At 41.3% G+C, this 18040-nt stretch overlaps 1 protein-coding gene across 5 annotated transcripts in view; it reads right to left on the bottom strand.

Annotated features, from left to right (window-relative positions):
• Positions 1 to 18040, bottom strand: part of COL21A1 (collagen type XXI alpha 1 chain) — a 124102-nt gene that overhangs the window by 22708 nt on the left and 83354 nt on the right. For all 5 annotated transcript variants that reach the window (XM_048496925.1, XM_048496935.1, XM_048496917.1 and 2 more), the window contains 4 exons: positions 12294 to 12338; positions 11455 to 11508; positions 1549 to 1602; positions 726 to 779 (listed from right to left, as the gene is read on the bottom strand). In XM_048496925.1, coding sequence (XP_048352882.1) covers positions 726 to 779; positions 1549 to 1602; positions 11455 to 11508; positions 12294 to 12338 — 207 coding nt within the window. The remainder of the gene's footprint in view (positions 1 to 725; positions 780 to 1548; positions 1603 to 11454; positions 11509 to 12293; positions 12339 to 18040) is intronic.

Genomic DNA, 18040 nt, shown 5'->3' with positions numbered 1-18040 from the left:
ATTTAATTTCATTATGAATTCTAATGGCAGACATAGTTTGGAACTGGTCAGCTGTTAAGCCCATGTTGTTAAGTTTCTTATCTATGTCAGCCAACCATTTCACAGATGTAGATTCTGATAAGAGTTGATATATAAAACTATTGGGTCTGGGCTCAAAATGAATTTGGGTCCAGTACTTAAATACTCTTGTCCATGCCATCAGTTCCATACTATTTTGTCCAGTTTCTCTGCGTAGGGTGTCATATGGGACACACCTTGGTGACCCTAAAATTCTTCGCAAAAAGTATCCCTGTACTGACTCAGAAGGTGATTTAATTTGGGGGATCCATATTGGGGCTCTATATAATAGCTGAGGGATTATCTTTGCATTGAAGATTTTCAGTGCAGCGGGGACAAATTGGTGTCCTTTAGAGTAGAAAAATCGGAGAATCGCTGCAGCATTCACCTTAGCTTTGTTCTCTGCTTGTTTGCTGTGAGGGACCCAAGATAGGTTGTAACTGAATAGGAGCCCTAGATATCTAAACTGACTTACTTGCTCTAGGACATTGTTGTTCACTTTCCAGCTACATTTACACCTAGATTTTGCAAAGATCATGACTTTGGACTTGTCGTAGTTAAGCGTCAGCTTATTTACATGACAGTATTCTGCACTGCAGTTTAGTAGGCGTTTTAAGCCTACTAACTGATTACTTGATGAGATCATTTCAATATGAAGTCATGTTTACCTTGCTACCTGGTATCCCTGGTTTTCCTGAGAGTCCTGGCACTCCCTTACTGCCCTGTGAAAGAAATATTTGGACTAAGCATGAATAAAGAAGCAATCCATAAGGGCACTTGAGAAGTGAATTCTCAAAACAATTTTTCAAAGGTTAATTCTAGACAATCCAAAGTATTTAAAGTGACTGAGCTGTAATAAACTGCTATTTTCATCATATATAACATTCACTAGCTGAATAACTCATTTTCTTGTGCTGAAGGATCTAGTCCTTATCCTCGAATTTTAGTTATTTATTTTATTAATACTTCATCCTTCTCCCTTATGAGAACCAAAAGCAGCTTACATGATTTCCCCCCTCCATTTTGTCTGTTTTTTATTTAAAATGCACAAGTATCCACTGTTAAATAAAGCAGCATTTTCCAGTGATGAGAAACTGTTCTGTGAATTATCACAAGTATCTGCCTTAAGACAGAAAGACAGACTATAAATGAAGTAGTGAGTAGCGAGACAATAAGGTATGACTAGAGAATTAGTACAGACTAGAGCCGTGGTGGCGAACCTTTGGCACTCCAGATATTATGGACTACAATTCCCATCAGCCCCTACCAGCATGGCCAATTGGGCATGCTGGTAGGGGCTGATGGGAATTGTAGTCCATAACATCTGGAGTGCCAAAGGTTCGCCTTCACCGGACTAGAGGGTTAATACAGATGTTAGACAACAGAGAGTGTGAAAGAATAAATCTTTTGTAGAGTTTACAATGAACATCAAAATGGCAAAGTACTGAATACCTTTAAAGTCTTTCATACAACACAACTCATAGGACATACCTTAGGCCCAGGTGCTCCAGGTAAACCTGATGATCCTTCGAGTCCAGTCATACCCTAATAATTAGAAATCAAAATCACAAATATGCAGACAAAAATGGGATCTTTCTAATCAAAGATTAATAATACATAGCTGTGAAAGAAATAGGTCAAAAACAGTAAGACCTAAACCTCACCCAAAAAATGAAATATGTGGCAGCACAAACTTATAAATATATCAAAGATTAAAAGCCTTCCTAAAAAAATCCATGGTAGAATGGCCCCTCTGACCCATGAGTGCTGCTCTGTTCATGCCTCTGAGAATGCGGTTTGTCATTGCCTTCTCCAGTCATCTACACTTTACCCCCGGCAAGTTGGATACTCATTGCACCGTCCTCAGAAAGATGAAACTGAGTCGACCTTGAGCCTGCTACCTGAAACCTTTACATCTAAATGTGAGAGTGTTGTCAAGCCCCAACCCCAAAGTAAAAAGGTATTTCTCCACAAAAACCTTAATTGTGAACCTGCAAGGATTAAATTCTACTACTCAACTGAAAGACCCTATTTCCGCTACTGACTGACACTGCTGAAACAAGAGGAAGAAGAGAAAGCAGCCAAGAACTCTTCCATCATACCTAGATCCTCCCAGATAACAACTGTCATCTTCTAGGTCAAAGGAACATGAGGCAGTGTTGCACTTACCTGTAACTGCTGTTCTTCAGGGGATCTTCTGTGCAGACACACATTGGGACTGTCCGTGCACAAGCAAGCCGTGGAAAAGATTTCCTAAGCTTTCTAGCAGATTGGGGGTGCCCCTATTCTTTCTGGCACTTTCACACCAAAATGATCACATGACTAGGAGGAGGGGCACTATTCCCTCAGTTCTATCCATACAGCCATCAGAGACCCCAAGAAACTAAGGTTCCAGAGAGTTCAAAGAGGGGAAGGAGCAAGAGATGTGTGCCTGCACAGAAGACCGTTCAATGAACAACTGTTATAGGTAAGTGCTACATTGTTTTTCATCTTCATGCCTTCTGTGCAGTCTCACATTGGGAGATTAACAAGTTCATTGAGTTAAGGAGGTGGGTGTGAAGTTCTCAATGGAAGATACCATAGAGAACCACCTTGCCAACAGTTGTTTAGCATTCCATGTCAACATTCACCCAGAACTGTGTTATAAAGCAGCAGGGAACTCTCCATAAGTTTTCCAACTGAAATACATGCAGGCACATGACAAAGAAAAAGAGCCCTACATTGGAGTGAGGTGTGATATGCAAAGTTTGCACTAATGTAAAGTGGCATTGAGCAGCCATGCACTCTAGACAGAGTGTGATAGATTCTGCCAACCCAGAAGGGCAAGCAATGTGAGAATTCTGATCAGTCATTCTTGGAGTCCGAGAGTCAAATGCAAAATAATATTAGGTCCTTGGCAGAAACCCAAGAAAAGTCACATTTCAGATATGTAAAGAGTGCACAGATGTTTGGCATCTGAAACAGGTGTAAGGATAGCATTGTGAGCTACACATCCTCATTCCACAGTTGGAAGTGCTGCATACTGAAAAACAAAACACTATTATAAATGAAGCATCAGGGAAGTGCAAAAAAATAAAAAACGGAGATCCTCTCTTTGTGGTAGCAAAAAGAGAACTGAGGGAGAGCTCCTCCTCCTGGTCATGTGGTCATTTTGGCGGGAAAGTGCCAAAAGGAAGAGTGGTGCTCCAGTCTGCTAAGGAGCTTTGGAAAACTTTTCCATGGCTGACCTGTGCACACACAATCACAATGTCAGACTGCACAGAAGTCTTGAAATTAAACTTGTGCTTTCAAATTACTTTTAAATATTTTTATCTTAATTAACAATTTACTGTTTTTTAATTGTGGAAAGAAATTTTTAGATGAAAAGTAGGATAGAAAACTCAGAATAGTTATGGTCAGATCATCATTTTTTTAAAAAAAGGAAAGGGGAACAGCCTGAGAAACCACAAAGACCAATGAAGCCAGGAAGGGCCTGACATGGTAGAGGTGACAGTGGGTGATGTGCCAGAGACCACCCTGCCAGAACCTGCAAATGAAACCTCACCAATGGCCCCTGAGGTAGCCACCATGCCTCCACTGTGCAGGCTTAAACATGGGCCCACAGACTCTGGGACCAGTCCCCTTTCAACACAAATGGCAACAACAAAAGGCAACGGCCGAAGCTTAAAAAGGCAAAGTGCCAGGCTGCCAATGCAACACCAGCCCAGAGTCAGGCGGTGATGTTGATGTTTCTTCACAGGATCACAGGATCTTGGCCACAGCACAACACTGGCCAGCAGTACAACTAAGCCCAATTACCTCCCAGCTTATTTAGGCTGAGGATTGGGAAGGCTGCACTGTGGATCATGTCATGCCCCCACAGAGGGCACTGCTCCTGAGAAGACCTAACTGGGACACAAAGCATTATATCCACCTTGTAGGAAAGGTAATGGTAATACTCAGACACACAATTAATGGTAACATTAGTTCTTGTATGGAATAACAAAGCAAGCAAACAGTTTCACAAACTTAAGCTTTGGAAAAGTAGTACAATGACCAGGGAAATGATAACTGATATCTGTAGTAATGCACCGCTGACCCAGCAGCACCGTGGTTGAGCGCTGGAACACCTACGCTCCTACGGCCTTCTGGTCGCACCGCACCCCCACTCCTCATCCCCCTATGAGTCACGGGTCATGAACTGTCTGGCTCAGTCACCGGGCGCAGGGACAATGGTCTTGCCCCCAGGTGAGGATTAGGCTCAGACGCTTACGCTCCTCTCCGCACGTAGCCAGGTGAGATCATGCATCACATGATGATCTCCCGACCTCCCGCTCTCCCGGAACTCCCTCCGTTCCTCCCTTCTACACGCCCCCGATAGAATCACAATAAAAGGTGCCAGGAACCAGCACGCGGGAGACTCGCTAGGAACACGGACCTCCGCGCTCCCGCTGCTGGCGATCTCCACCAGATGTTATCTCCGCGTCTCGTCTCGTTCTTGCGCTGACCACGTGGGTCGACTTCAGATATCATCAGATTAAAACATCACAATAAAAACATGGAACCATTCATATGTTTAAAGTATCTCCCATCTCTCCTGGATGTGGTTCCCAGATGGATTAAAGTATTTATTGGCCTGCACAAGGAAATCATCTGGCAGCTGAACTTCCTCAGACAATCCTATAAATACACACCAATCTTTTGTGCACAGGGTTTTATGTATAGGTTAGGGTCTGACTTTTATACCATAACAATCCAGTTTGAGAGAGAAGCAATATTTCTCCATGCTACCCCGGTAGCAGAAAAAGAGGGAATGGAAGAGACATGCCACTAAGTGTGAACTGACCAAGTACCTCTTTTTCTGTTTCCAAAAAGTATGGTTCCAAAGTATGAGGAACAGTTATCCATATACATTAAACACATTAACAGCATCCCACTTTCTTTACAGAGTACACTTAGGCATTGTTGGGTTCCTAAAGCCCTTTATTCACTGCTAATTGTATATTTACCCTTATCTTCTCTGCCCACAGAGCTACGGTATGTATCTAGGCCTCTTCTGCTAGGAAGGATAACTTTGGCAAAGTTCCAGGATAAAGTGGACAGAACAAAAGTCGACAGATGGTTCAGTATGCTGAAATCATGTAGGAAAGAAAGGTACATTCCTTTGACACATCTCTGGCACAATTCCATGAACTAACTAACAATACATGTTTGTTTGCCTGCAGTCTATTAAGCTCTCAGCAGCAGGGGATTGTTTAGATTTGTTGCAACCTCATGTCTCACATAGAAGCAAAGCAAAAGAACTGCCAACTCTTCGAGTTCTACAGAGTCCACCGCCAACAAAAGTCCTCTATGTGAACAGCCTCTGTCGTTATTCAAATCTTGTAATACATGCAAGATACATTACCTTAAAGCAGCACCAAAAACACTTCCATGCCAAAGACAACAATTATCGTACACCAGAGCTTGCCAGAGTCCATTGCTAGTACATGGTTGGGGTTCGTCCAATCTTCCATTAAAACTAACAAAAAGAGCAGGGATCTCCTTTACTCTGCTCCCTGCTATTCGCAAGCTTTTTATGCCAAAGGTTTCATGCACTTTATTGGTTGGTTTGATTTTATATTTTTGTAATGTTTCACTGGGTCCTTTTTTTCCCTGTGGGCTACCCTGAGCATGTGTCTAAAGAAGTGGGATAAATGGAATGAATAGCAATCAGAAATAGTTGCACAACTGGAACCCTCTACACTGGATTTCCCACTATAAGGATGTCTAAAAACACATATCACCTGCATTCATTACTGATGAACAGCCAGGTCCACTGTCAGAATGTTAAGGGGAAATATCTGGTAGAAGGTGCAAAAAATGTATCCTTCAAGGGCAAGTCCTCTTGAGATGAGGCTCACTGTTCTCTAGGACAGTGGTTCACAGTCATTTGGAGTATCAGGGCTCCATTTTACCACCAAAATTTTTCACTCACACTTACATAATAGTAGCTGTACTGTTATATCTGCTGATTGATAAAGTACATAATGACAAAAACCTAGTATGAATTCAGTAATGCTTTTAAACAAATTTGTACCGTATTTATGTATTAATCACAACAGCAACTATATACATTTAAAAACAGTAATAGTACATTTATAGGTGAGACATACTTGACATACAGAAGGTATGTTTGCTTATTTATTATATTAAGTCATTTGATGAATGACATTTGACTGGGGAGGGGCTGTGACTTAGTGGTAGATGGTCATCATTAGCATGCAGGTTCATTCTCCAGCATCTCCACCTAATAAAGGATCAGGTAGTAGGTGATGTCTATTTGAGATCCCTGACAGTCATTGCCAGTCTGAGCAGACAGTACTGACCTTACTGCCCATAGAAGATGGCGGCTCTTTTCTTCACCTCAAACAACTCTTTGTTTCAATGAAGACAGTGCTGCAGATGAAGAGTTCTTATACTCCCTAAGGATCTTATTTGGTCAATGAATGGTTACAGTCTTTTTATTTTTCTTTTGAAGAAATTCTCCCATTGAAAACTATGATTACTTGCATTTGACAAACAAAAATATTGTAGCATAGATACTTCAGTATTAGAGATTCTCAAACATCCACTAGTTTGGCTGACATTCTGCTCACCAATCACGAACAAGGAATCTGTTTTTCAATGACTGATTTGACTATAGCTTTGCTGTACTGTTTTCTAGCAGTGGAGGACAATGCAATTAGCTCTTCCAAGAGTCAGGGCCACCATTTTCCCTTCTGTGCCATTGGAAGAGTCAGAAAAGTGAAACTGAACAAAATGCTAAGTGTCTCACAAAGCTCGTGGCCAGGAATCTGGAACCCTGATTGTTTTTCATTTTTCACTTTGACCTGTCTAGAAATAGCTCCTTGAATCTTCTTGCCTTCAAATAATCTTATTTGGCCTGCCCTTTTATTTTTCCAGTACCATCGATTCCTTCTTTTAATCTATGTATCTTTTGCAACATCGTTCTTTCACACTAATTATTCTACCGTTTTTCCTAATTTTCAGCCAATTGTCCTCTTTTTCCTTACAGCCCAATCTTCAGCCAAGGAGGCTGGGGACAGCACCTCTGTGGGGTCACCCCGCCACCGCGAAAGGGCTTTCCAGCGGCACAGGGAAGCAGACCCCCCCCCCAAAAAAATCCCATGACCAGAAAGCCATAAAATGACTTCCAAATTGATCAAAATGCAGCCCCATGCCATCTGTTATTATGCAATGTAGACTTTTTTTTCTGTCAGGTTGGTGTTACAGCACCCCATATTAAGCGAAATTTTACCTTTTGAGGAAGCGTCTTCATACGTTTCTCAAAAAGGCAAACTTACTTAGGTTTAGTAGATTCTCTGAATTTCCAGATTTTTGTTTTTTAAAAGTAATTCTCTAGACTCTTTCCTCACAGTGATGCTCTTCTTATATCTCTGCAAGGAAAATGGCTAGAAATTTAACTCGTTTTTTGAAAAAAAATGAAAGCTGGTAATTCAAAGGGCCTGCTATGTCTATTAGTACAACACTCAAGTGATATATCAAACATTTGAGTGCTTTTTTAAAAGAGAAAAAGAAATCACTCATCTTAAAAGTACAGGGGGAAGAAAGGGAATGGTTTGGCAATTAGTCCAATCATTGAAGCAGATGGGACAAAGAAAACTAATATAAACATTATGCATGGAGGAAAAGCTGACCCAAAATCAGCTTCTAAAAAAATATTGTGGTTAAAATTATCTTTAAAAAACTGAAAAAAAACAGGGGGAAAATGAAAAAGCGAAAGTGAAAGCTAAAGGCACAAAAATACATGTAGAAATGAGGGGATCGACTGAAGCACTTTGGGACAACAACCAAGACAAATGTAGCTGTGATTACATCAACCGCAGCGATATCAAGCAGTCAATAGCATCAAGTCACCATGTTCAGTCAATCACTCCAAACTATCTAAGTGCTGTGGAGGTCATTTAATTCAAGAGGGGAGGCCACAGAGGAATAGCAAGAGAGAAGATGAAGCTACCTGGTAGAAGCGGTCGTTTCAGAAACCTAAAAGTTTAAAGTTTTCAAAAAAACCTACTGAGGCAGAGTAGGGTATGTTCTGTGACAGTCATGGGTTTATGACACATCTGTCTTTGACAAGCAACTCATATACTCTACATTAGATGAGTCTGAGGCAAGATACATTTTAAAAAATGCTGATGTCAAGAGTCTCTTTTGTAAAAAGAGGAGCAATTATTCAGGGCCTCTGTAATAAATCAAAGGTCTGTTGGCCAATTATTGGACAAAACTAGATTGCTCTCTAACGCAGCTATTCCAGTTAAAGTGGTCCTGTTCCTCTGCTGACATGACCTGAATGGCCCAGGCTAGCCCAGTCTCATCAGATCTTGGAAGCTAAACAGAGTCATCCCGGGATGGTATGTGGATGGAAAACCACCAAGGAAGACCAAGGTTGCTATGCAGAGAACAGCAAAGCTGTGGGACCTGAAGGATCTTTTTCAGACACTTTTAAAATATCTTGCCATTCAGGAAAATATTTTCCCCACGCAATTTATATGCTGCATTTCTTAAAACAGAATTTTCAATGTGGGCTAAAGCAATAATAAAATAAAGTTTAAAATGCACAACAAAATGAGCAAATAAAAAGGTAAATCCCTAAGGCACCATCCCTCATATCATTAATATTTTTGCCAACAGTAATTGCTTTTATTTCAAAAATCTGTATGCTGTAAAAAATCTAGAAATAAGGAAAATAATTGACTAAAGAGAGTAACTGAACCCAAATAAAAACAAATGAAATTACCAAAGGAAGCCATCATCTCTTTTTCCAACCCTGACTACAGTTGTGGCAGATAATCAATTGATTTATTAAACTTGGCAATCATAGTGGAGATAATTGCTAGTTAACAAGACCTTGTTACTGAATTCCCCTGAAGTATTACATCAAAATAGTCTGCAGGATTTCCATCTGTTCTTTCCTTGAACAAAAAGTGTGACTAATAGCAGGAAAATCCCACTCTACACTTTGACTGATTTCCCCTTTCGTCAAATAAAACATTAATATATTGCATGCATGGACAGTGTGTTTATCTTATCAAGCAAGAGGAACAAGACCACTGTATGGAATTTTTGTAGGCAGTATAAAGCCTACAAATGCCAGAACTCCAAGACAAGTTAAAATGCAAAAGTATTTCCCTTTTCCCTTGGACCACAAATGAGAAACAAGTGGTACATTGTGAAAGCACTGAGAAATGTATGAAGGCCTTATTTACAAATCCGTTGTAGAACCTCTACTTGAGGGCTAAACACAGATAATAGAAATTTGCCTTGCATTTCATTGAAACTGACACACACTTCTTCTGACCTGAGGTTCTATGATTTCAACAATGACTATATGGAGGCTCCTTACTGACTTAGTGCAGACATAACACCCATGACTCAGAGATTAGGAACATGCTGCAAGATCACATCCTTCTTCACCCTTACTCTTCCTCCTGCAAACCAGGTTCCTCCAGAGCACACCAGGCAAACCATGACTAGCTTTTGACCCATGGGTAGAAATCCATTTGCACCAATAGTTAAAGTTAACTACATGCCAGTACAAATAAAATGTTATGTCACTGTTCAAAATTAACTAAATTAACTAAAAAAGGGAGGGAAGGATTCATATGGATGAAGGACAGGTACAAGGCCACAGTAGCCCCGTTCACACACTACAGTGAACACATGTGCATTCTGCATGTACCTCTGGAAGAAAAAGCCAAAGCACATTCACTTTGGCTGTTTCCGCACAGCCAGATTTGCAGACGAATGCCCCCACAGGTTGCGCAGCTCCCCAAACAGCTTCTTACCTGGTCCTGGCTTCTGTCGCTCTGAGAAGGCTAGGGTGCAAGCCCCCATGGCCAGAGCAATGGCTGCAGCGACAGAGGCCAGGAGGCGTGTCCCCTGGCCTCCTCAGAGTGACAGAAGCCAGGACAAGGTAAGAAGTCATTTGGGAGCGGCACAGGGAATACGCCGGCTTCCACCCGCTGCTGTTTGCTCGGCCACGAGTGGAAGCCTGCGTATTCCAAAAACCTTGCCCCCAAGCAAGGTTTGAAAGCGGCGTCTTTTTTCGTCCCTAGGGCACTGTTTTTTGGCCGTGCAGAAATGGCCTTTGAAACTAAAACTAGGGATAAATGTGGAGTTCCTATCACATGTTCAGGTATAAGTGCATTGAATAGAACATGGGAATAAGTCAATGAACAGTTCTGCAGGGCCTGCAAAATGGTATTATTCTGCCGGGCCTTTGGTAGTGGGGGAGGGGGAGGGATAGCCATAGAAAAGATGCCATCCCTATGTTTCTACTGATTTACCATCTTGACCTACCCCAACACCATGAACTGAGATTTCACTCTTGCCATCTGATTTTTAGTATCTACATGTTAATTTTGTATATTGGTTTTAAATTGTAATTTTGTATTTCGTAAATTGTTTTATCTGTAAAGTTTTAATATGCTGTACACCACCCAGAACCCTTTGGGGGTGGGCAGTCTATTAAATTCAAATAATAAAATAAATATACTGTAACTTGTGAACAGTATAATATAAACTAGCATAAACTTAATATTTTATCTATGGCTAGAACAATTGTAGTGTTCTGTTTGTACAAAATCAGTTTTTAAGGGTAGAATCTTTCTGGGGAACCTTGTAGGCCCACTGTACTATAGTAGATCAGACTAACATAGCAAAACCTTTAATCTCATTTAGTTGAGTCTCATAAAATACCATTCAAACAGAAGCCATAACTCAGGAACTATAAAGCATATTAATGTTTCAGCTCAAAAAGAAAGCTTCCTCCAAAATCATCCCCACCATACCATAAATTATGACCACCAGTGGTGACGCCTACCCTGCTGAGAATTAATACCATCCATTCTGGAAAAAGAATCATTTGTAGAAGTTACTAATATGATCAGAACAGAGGCGCCTCACAGTCATAAAAAAAGAGTTTAATATGATGGAAAAAAATCACAATTTTCAAGGCCCCTAATAAGAGGGTGACATATGTCCTGTTACAGTTCACACGCAATCCTTTGTTAAAAAAGAAAATGTATTTGTTAATCTTTTTCAGATGATTCATTAAAAGCAAACAATGGGTCATATAATTTATAATAATAAGGCTATATTATTGTCCCACAATATTTGTGTCTGTTTATATATACAAATATAAGCAATTCAGGTATCTGATAGATTGTATCCAAAACTTTAAAATATTGTTACTTAATTGGGTTCTTTGATTAACGGTGGTGTCAAAAACTAAATTGCTTACAAGGAACGAACTATAGCCTCCATATTCCTCAATTCAATCTTACTAGTTTAATAGTTCCCAGACTTCTATCGTACTAGTAAGGGACAGTTTAATAAACAAAGAAATAAACATACTGGTGATCCTGGAGACCCTTTTGTTCCTTGTTGTCCTGGAGGTCCAATTTCACCCTGAAATCAAACACATATTGCACAACTTTTAGGGTTGTTCACAAGTTATGAACTTGGAGGAGCAAATGCATGTAAGGGGTGCAGGATTGTTCCTGCTCTTGTTCACAAATGATACCAAATGGATATTGAGTCCGCATGCACAATCTCCCCATCCCTATGTGTACTATTTTCCTGGGGTGGTAACTTATGAACATTTTGTCAGCATGTGTGAGAAAATTAATTTGCAAGATTATTTTTAATTGCAGTAATTTCAGCGGGCAACCAATCATCTAATTAAAAAACAGCAGTGAAGTTCTGTTCTTGTTTATTTTGGTGTATGAGGGTTCAAGTTTGTTCCTTGGTTCCAAATAAGATGTGACTTTCTGAGCTACTAAACTATTAAAAAAGCTAGAAGTAGAATTAATCCCCAATAATTTTCTCTGAACCTTCCACAACATTTTTTTTATTTGCTCAATGGGATACAGTATATAGGTACCCGTACAGTGAGAGGATGCTTCTTCAGCAGGCTAAATAGAACCTTCAGACAGAGAAAAAGGATTGAGATTGGAGGAAAGAATGTGAGCAGAATTAAACTCTTCTTTCTTTACTATCATCACCACAATCTAAGTGAATAGCTCATTCTCTTGAACTATTTCTAGTCTTTAAAAAGAATGTGGGAGTGCCAAATTATGGGTCTCCCAGGTCATATCTAAGTTTGGTCCTTAGTAATCGATCATTATGTTAGTTTTACTGGGGGGGAGTGGGGGGGGGAATTAAGCAGTCTGATTTTCTATTCTTAAAATTACCTTTTCTCCTTTTACACCTTGAACTCCAGGGATTCCAGGAATTCCCTACAAAATAAGTCAGAACACCTTTAATGAATAACATGCCTTTAGTGTTATCAGTTTCAGCCTAACTAGATATTACAAACTACACAAGTTCACCGTAGGGACTTACAGCTATACTGTAGCTAATAGTTTCTGGTAGCAATTCATGAGTAAACACACAGAAGAGCCAGTTTTGGATTGGGACCACTGCATGGGACAAGGAAGAATTCCTGTCTTTTCCGTGTGCTGTTTTTGATGCTGAAAGCGACTTACTCTGTGAGAAGCAAGCATGTCTAAGCAGCCCTATGAAGCAAGTAGAGATTCCCCACAAAGCCCCTCAAGTGTCTAAGCACTCCGAGATGAAACAGGGGAGAAGGCAGAAATTTCTCCTCCTCCTGGGCAGCAGGTCTGATCAAAGTCAGGCCCTTCTGTAAGTTTATTCCCAAGTTGCTACAATATAGCTGCAAGTCTCAGTGGAGAACTTGTACAGTTTTGAATGTCCAGTTAGGTTACAGTCAGTTTACACACAGAGTCCAGAGCAGAGGCATACAGCCTATAAGGACATGGTCCTTAGTAATCTATCCCATGTCCCTGGATCAGGGGTCTGCAACCTGTGGCTCTCCAGATGTTCATGGACTACAATTCCCATCAGCCCCTGCCAGCAGGCCAATTGGCCATGCTAGCAGGGGCTGATGGGAATTGTAGTCCATGAACATCTGGAAAGCCGCAAGTTGCAGACCTCTGCCCTGGACGCACGCCTTTCAGTCATGTGGTGGGGTGATGGGTGCTGAGCATCCCCCTACACATGACAAAACAGCGTGCGGCCCAGCTGCTTGCTGCCCAGCCCCACCCCACCTTTAGGGAGGCAGGGGTGGGGCTTGGTGGGCAGTCGTGGCGCCTGCCTGGGCCGCCCATGGCTGCTGAACCCCGCCCCCCAGCTCTGTGTAGGCCAACTTTTGCCCTCTCCAGGCCCTGGGGCGGCAGAAGCCAGTCTGCAGAGAGGCGGGGTGGGGGTCAGTCCAAGCCCTTCCCCTAAGCCTGCCCCCACCTTCAAGCTCCACCCCCTGAAAGTGGGGGGCATGGGGGTGCCCAGAGGTGTTGCCCCCGGGTGCCATATCCCCTCAATATACTTCTGGTCCATAGTCATACATGGGAGTATTGAAGGGAAAATGTCTATGAGGCAACAAGAGATACTGGCAGTATACACAGACAGGAATGCCCAGTTTGTGCCCCTGCCCCTGATAGCCAGTGTGGTGTGGTGGTTAAGAACAGGTAAACTCTAATCTGGAGAACAGGGTTTGATTCCCCACTCCTCTACATGAGCAGCAGACTCTTATTTGGTGAACCAGCTTTGTTTCTTCACACCTACATTCCTGTTGGGCGAGTCACAGTTCTTTGGGACTCTCTCAGTCCCACCTACCTCACAATGGGTCTCGCTCACAATTGTGGGGAGAGGAAGGGAAAGGAGTTTGTAAACCACCGTGAGTCTCCTTACAGGAGAGAAAGCCAGGGTATAAATCCAGACTCTTATTATTTTGCAAACGAATGAATGAAAAGTTATATGATGGATCAAAGGATTAAATAGTGTATACAGTGAAGCATTTGACATCTTTAGTTCAAGATCTTCTACACAAGTGTTCATGATTTTTGGCTAGACTTCCAATTAAAGAACTAGTATTATTCTATACTTTACCCATCAAATTATGTTCCAAATTTGTAACCTGTCAAATCTTGTGATTAAGCCATTATTATTAGGAAAAGTAAGGGTTTCTATCACTTAATGCTTTTAGAGTTCTAGAATTAATTCTGTCTGCATGTAAAAAAAGGGTTGCTCCATCAGCACAATTTTTTTCCTTGCAACCAGCGAGATCAAACTGTGCATGAAATTTCATTGGGCTTTCTTTAATTAGAACAAAATTTAGGCCCCTTTCAAAATGTTTCACAGTGGATCTAAAAACCAGATGACTTATCAGAAGTTCTGAACATGCCTATTTTTCTGGTAAACAGAAGTATTTCTTCCATGCTCCAGTGAGGATTTTCACTTTAATTCACATCTTCCACCCCCATAGTGGCAAGATTAAAGTTTTGACCCTATTGAGGAAAAAGTACTCAGTATCCCTGTTACAGACCCCTTCCACCCAAACACAATCACAATGATTTTCCAGTACTGTATTGGTATCTATATGACTATTTTATAGCCTAACTCTCTGTAAGTGGCTTAAAACAATATGGAAACATACAAATATTAATAAATGAGTAAAAGCAAGGGGAAAAATCAGTGAAGGAAAACAATAAAACAGAAGAATAAAAACAAAAATATAATAAATAATACAGCAAAGAGACTCATATTAGCCATTCCAGTTTGGATAGAAGTGAGGCAATCATATGACTTGTTTGGTCGCAAAGAGGAGCAGCCAGTTATAGCTATTGGAGTGGATCTTATCACTGTTCAAGCAGTCTTCCTTGAACTCATGCTTCTTCTGCTGTGCCAAGAAAAGAATGAGTGAACCAGCATAGATCTTTCAGAGCAGGAGTGATGGAATCCCTGTAACCAACCCTGACTGCCACATTTTAAACAGACTGAAGTTTCTGAACCATATGTCATTTGGGTTCATCTCCAGTTTCTTGATCCTCATCTATCCCATTACCTTTACTGGCACCTATTTAGGACTTTCACGGACCCTCCCAAGTTTAGAAACAGGGCTGCCTGGAAGTCATCTGCATATCGGTAGCCTCTCTAATGCCTTATCAGATATTGTTTACTTGGAACAACTATATATGGTTTATACTTTTATTTGCAGTGATTCCTAGATCTTGGGAAACATGTAACATTTATATGTTTCCCAAGGAGCAGCAGTGGTGTAGAAGGTTAAGAGCTCGTGTATCTAATCTGGAAGAACTGGGTTTGATTCCCAGCTCTACGGCCTGAGCTGTGGAGGCTTATCTGGGGAATTCAGATTAGCCTGTAAACTCCCATACACTCGCCAGATGGGTGACCTTGGGCTAGTCACAGCTTTTCGGAGCTCTCTCAGCCCCACCCACCTCACAGGGTGTTTGTTGTGAGGGGGGAAGAGCAAGGAGATTGTCAGCCCCTTTGAGTCTCCTACAGGAGAGAAAGGGGGGATATAAATCCAAACTCTTCTCTTCTTCTTCTTCTTCTTTACCCCTCTGCCAGCAGCATACTATATTCAATGTTTTTTACAGCATATCATATAAAATGCATCGACACTTGGGGCCCATGATGCTCTGTATACAAGGGAAAGCTGGTCATGTGGAACTCCCACTTCCTCCCACAGCACACCACATTATCAATGATCCACACTGTTACAAGGCAAAGAGGTCATATGCGCTCAATTCTTGCCCCCAGAATATATATTCTCTAGCTTTTTCAGGGCCATAGTTGTCCTACTGAAGTTTTTTTCCCTGCAATCGCTTAATTACTTGGCAACAAAAATTCCAGACTTATTCTATTTTAGCTGGGAAAGTACCTGATAGGACAAACTCAAGCATTTTAATAACCATTTATCAAAATAAATGCTTTAAAACATTTTTGTTATTTTTGAAACATGGCTCTGGGCAACTGTTCAGTCACCGGCATAAATATTCAACAAAGAAATTCTTCCCCCCAGAAATCAGAGCAGAAAATTGGTGTCTATTTTGCAATTCTTCCTGTGACTCCAAGTTCTGATGTTGCTGGCTACATATATCTGTATGAAGAACAACTTATGAGGAGAAAACCATTCCCCAAATGTTATTAACAGGCCAGACACAGCGGCTTTTCCTTTAAAATTGGATTTCCTCTTTATGGAGGCTCACTTTCATGTTAAGGAGAACAACCAGATAACTGAGACGATCACTGATTAAACTTTCATCTGTTGCCCAGGTCCTTAAAATGTGGACAAGTCACAAAGGATGTGTGTACCTATAAGAGGGACACAGATTTTCAAATCAGGAGATGACTCCAGGAAAAAATAAGAACTGCATGTTTGGGAGGTGCACAAACAAGGCCTCTTCTGTGGTGTATGGAAGTTACTGCCCTCCCATCATTCCACTGATGGATGGAAAGAAGCGCATACTGGAAGAGTGGGTACTTATAATGTTAGTGTTTTTGGCCTCCTAAATCCACAGATCTTTGCAGGCATTGCTGCATGAGAGCACTCAACCACATGTTTACCTGTAGGTGGTGGAACACTTTTTATGTCACTGTTTTTATGTCACTGTTTTCTAATTTTGTAATCAATTCTTACTGCTCTGCTTCTTTTGCATCTTATATTGTTCCCGTTGCATTGTTTTTCAGTTTTGTAAATTCACTGAGTCTCAGTGAGAAAGATGGACCACAAAGTTAATGTCATGAGACACACTGTTGTTCTGTTCTACAGTGTGTGTTTTTTAACTTAACAAAAGAGCTGTGAAGGAGAAAAATTAGGATTAAAATATTCCCTTTCAATGCTGGGTTTCTGCTTTAGCTTCTACATACATGCTGTAAAACAGAAAAATACCTGTGCGTCCCATGTAGTTAAGCCTGAAAAGGGAGATCTCAAAAACAAGAGTCTGAGAAACATTGTAAGCAAAGGCCATTTCTACAGAAATTATATGCCCTGGACTCAATGCTTTCAGGATGTAGGGGTTTTCCCACTCTTCCACAACATCATAGTATGTACATGCACCTCCACTTTCCATGGGTTTTCTCAGATCTCTCTCAAACCTGCTTTACTTTGAATTTTTATGAAAGATTGCAATACACTGTGGCTGGCTGGTGTATGTGTGGGTGGGTAAAATAGGATTCCCTAAGCAGAGAGAAGCCAATTGCCCAGATCTTGTCCTCATGGTGGCTATTTTCTTCCACAACTGCCATTTAAAAACTGGCCTTAAAATATCATTATATAGTTGTAACAATATGTGTAACTGGTTCTCTGAATCGCCAGCTTTTATTTTTAAAAAGTGTCTAAGTCTCTTCTCTTCAGGACACATATGAAAAAAACTGTATCTCAAAAACAAAAAGTGCTAGATTCTTACCTTTAAAAAAGAAAGCTGTGAATGCAGAGAACCTGCCATGCCTGTTCCAACAATGTTGTTGATGTAGATATGAACTGTTGATACAACAACATTCCATTGCCAATTTTTTAAAAAAATGCAGAGGCCCATGAGTGGCCACTGTAGGCATCCTGAACAGCCAAACTGTGGGGAAACCTGCACCGTGGCAACTGCTTGTCATCTGCCAGTGGGAAGACAACACAAGCCAATCTCTATAAGGAAACCATCAGAGAGTCTCATAGGAACAGCTTCCAACCAAGGTCCTGACTAGCAAGGTTTGTCAGCAGGTGGAGGATTGTCTGTGTTGACAACAAACAGCAGGTAGCTGTGATCATTAGCATTCAGAGACAAGGATTTTGCTTGATATGTTCTGCTTGCCTACTGCAAATAAAGCTAGGCGGAACAGTACGTAGATATGATTAGAAGCGTTAAAGAGCACCAGCTGGGCCAAAACTGCAACCAATGGGAATGAGCAGTGGTGGGATCCAAAAAATTTAGTAACAGGTTCCCATGGTGGTGGGATTCAAACTGTGGCGTAGCGCCAATGGGGCTGGGCGGGGCACAACAGAGGCATAGCCGGGCATTCCGGGGGCGGGGCATTCCTGGGCAGGGCTGTGGCAAGGATGCAGCCGCTGCACCAGTCCTTGGGTGGGAAACAAATGCACGCAGGTGCAGGCTGCCACGCATGCCGG

Source organism: Sphaerodactylus townsendi, linkage group LG01 (genome assembly GCF_021028975.2).
Source record: "Sphaerodactylus townsendi isolate TG3544 linkage group LG01, MPM_Stown_v2.3, whole genome shotgun sequence".
In the NCBI taxonomy this organism is placed as follows: domain Eukaryota; kingdom Metazoa; phylum Chordata; class Lepidosauria; order Squamata; family Sphaerodactylidae; genus Sphaerodactylus; species Sphaerodactylus townsendi.
The sequence above is the reverse complement of the archived record's forward strand: the minus strand, read 5'-3'. Positions and strand labels throughout refer to the sequence as shown.